Here is a 1815-nt window from a genome sequence, read left to right as displayed (position 1 = left end):
CCAAAGGCTAAAACCAGGTCCCACCATCCAAGCGGCCAAAACCCAGCGGCTGTAGGAGTACTGTAGATGTTACTGTGCTAGCGGCCGCAGCAACAGAAAAGAGACGCCAAACCCAACCCAACCCAACCAAACCCAGCAGCAGCAGTAGCAGCACCTGGGGGAGGCAGCCAGAGCAGAGCTGGCAAGCAAACCAAAGCAAAGCTCCATCGCGCCGCGCCGCGCCGAGCGGTTTCTTTTCTCACCCCACCCCCCCGCGCGCCACCTATAAATACCGCCTCCCTTCCCCCTCCTCTCCCACCCAGGCAGTCGTCACAGCCACACAGAACAAGCGAGAAACCACTCTGTACGCACTCCCGCAGATCAGAGAGAGAAAGAGGAAGAGGAAGAGGAAGAGAAAGAGAGAGATAAGAGGGAGAGGGATCGACATCCGTGTGATTCATCATCCATCATGAGGCCGATCAGAGAAGGCGAGGCGCTGGTGGGAGTCGCCGGGGCTCCGGCGGCGGCCGGCCACGGCGCGCACCCGGCGTTCTGGAGGACGCCGACGCCGTACCTCTTCCTGGGCTTCACGCTCATGATGGGGCTCATCGCCGTGGCGCTGCTCGTGCTCGTCTGCACGCGCCGCAAGCCGTCGGGCTCGTCGCGGCGGGGGAGCGCCGCCGAGGAGGCGTCGGCGCGCGGGATGGTGCCGCTCGACAGGGAGCCCAAGGTCGTCGTCATCATGGCCGGCGACGACTTGCCGTCCTTCCTCGCCAGCGCCAGGCCGTTCGCGTTCCCTGATGCCATCGAGCCGCCACGCCAGGCGGACGCGGTCTAAGCGCGCGCGCCGCGCCCGTGTGCCTGCGGGACTCGGGACCAATTTTGTTCATCAATCAGATTTCTAGGATTTATCCTAAGTAATTTTGTCGGTAGTATGTAGTAGTCGTTCACGACGTTAGCGCCCGGCGGCGTTGAGATCTGTGAAAGCGAATGAAGTTCCGGCTTTGCATTGCTTGCGTTTTGCCTGCTCTCCAGTTCGATTTTTCACTCACAAATTTCCACGATTCTCGTTTGGGTGGGTGGTATTAACTACTCCCATGTCGTCGTCATGCTGGGACTCTGTCTCTCTCGTAGTGGTAAATCTCAACGATGAGTCACCAAGCATTAACCACAAACCATCAACAATGAGAGAACCACTCTCCAATGCTGACCCAGATTGATCTGCTGGCAACAATGACACAAAGTGATAAGCATTACGAGTTTGTGCGAAATGACGGAGCTTTACACGATTGCCGTAAATTGTCACCGCCGGTTTGCGCACAGTGAACTTTCGGTTTCCGTTGAAAAATTAAGCGAATTTCATGATTAATTTTAGAACATACTCCGTAAGTCATAATTCTAGCAACTATTAACATGTAGTAGGTGAATTAAACGTCATGAACAGCAATTTCGCACACACACAACAACCAATACCTCCCTAGGCTTCTGATGGTACTACGAACATATATTCTTCCACCGCACTATATGTAAGATCTATTGTTATCGTTGTGGAGAACCAGGGCACTATGCGGTTGGTTGTACGACGGAGCTTTGTGATATTTGCTTGAGACCGAAACATGAGGAAACTTGCCCCCTTTTGTCAGCTCCTAAGCCTTTGGTGAACTTTTATGGTGTATGTGATGAAAAACTTATGTTCTTTGAGACACCAACGATGAGATCTTGTAGACCATGGCTGGAGAATGCTAGAACCGACATCATTCGAGTGACTAAGGGCTCTCTTTCGGAGGACCAAGTTATTCTGCAACTTAAGAGATTGGTCTCTAGCTCTTTTCAGTG

The 1815-nt window shown here is 53.6% G+C and overlaps 1 protein-coding gene across 1 annotated transcript; it reads left to right on the top strand.

The window, feature by feature from the left end:
• The first annotated feature begins 309 nt into the window (after window positions 1–309).
• On the top strand, window positions 310–988 carry LOC123152219 (protein GLUTAMINE DUMPER 6). The gene has a single exon (XM_044571823.1). The coding sequence runs from the start codon at window positions 449–451 to the stop codon at window positions 815–817; it is 369 nt and encodes a 122-aa protein (XP_044427758.1). The 5' UTR covers window positions 310–448; the 3' UTR covers window positions 818–988.
• Window positions 989–1815: the final 827 nt, after the last annotated feature.

This window comes from Triticum aestivum, chromosome 7A (genome assembly GCF_018294505.1).
Source record: "Triticum aestivum cultivar Chinese Spring chromosome 7A, IWGSC CS RefSeq v2.1, whole genome shotgun sequence".
Classification (NCBI taxonomy): Eukaryota; Viridiplantae; Streptophyta; class Magnoliopsida; order Poales; family Poaceae; genus Triticum; species Triticum aestivum.
This window is presented reverse-complemented; position numbering and strand designations above follow the sequence as displayed.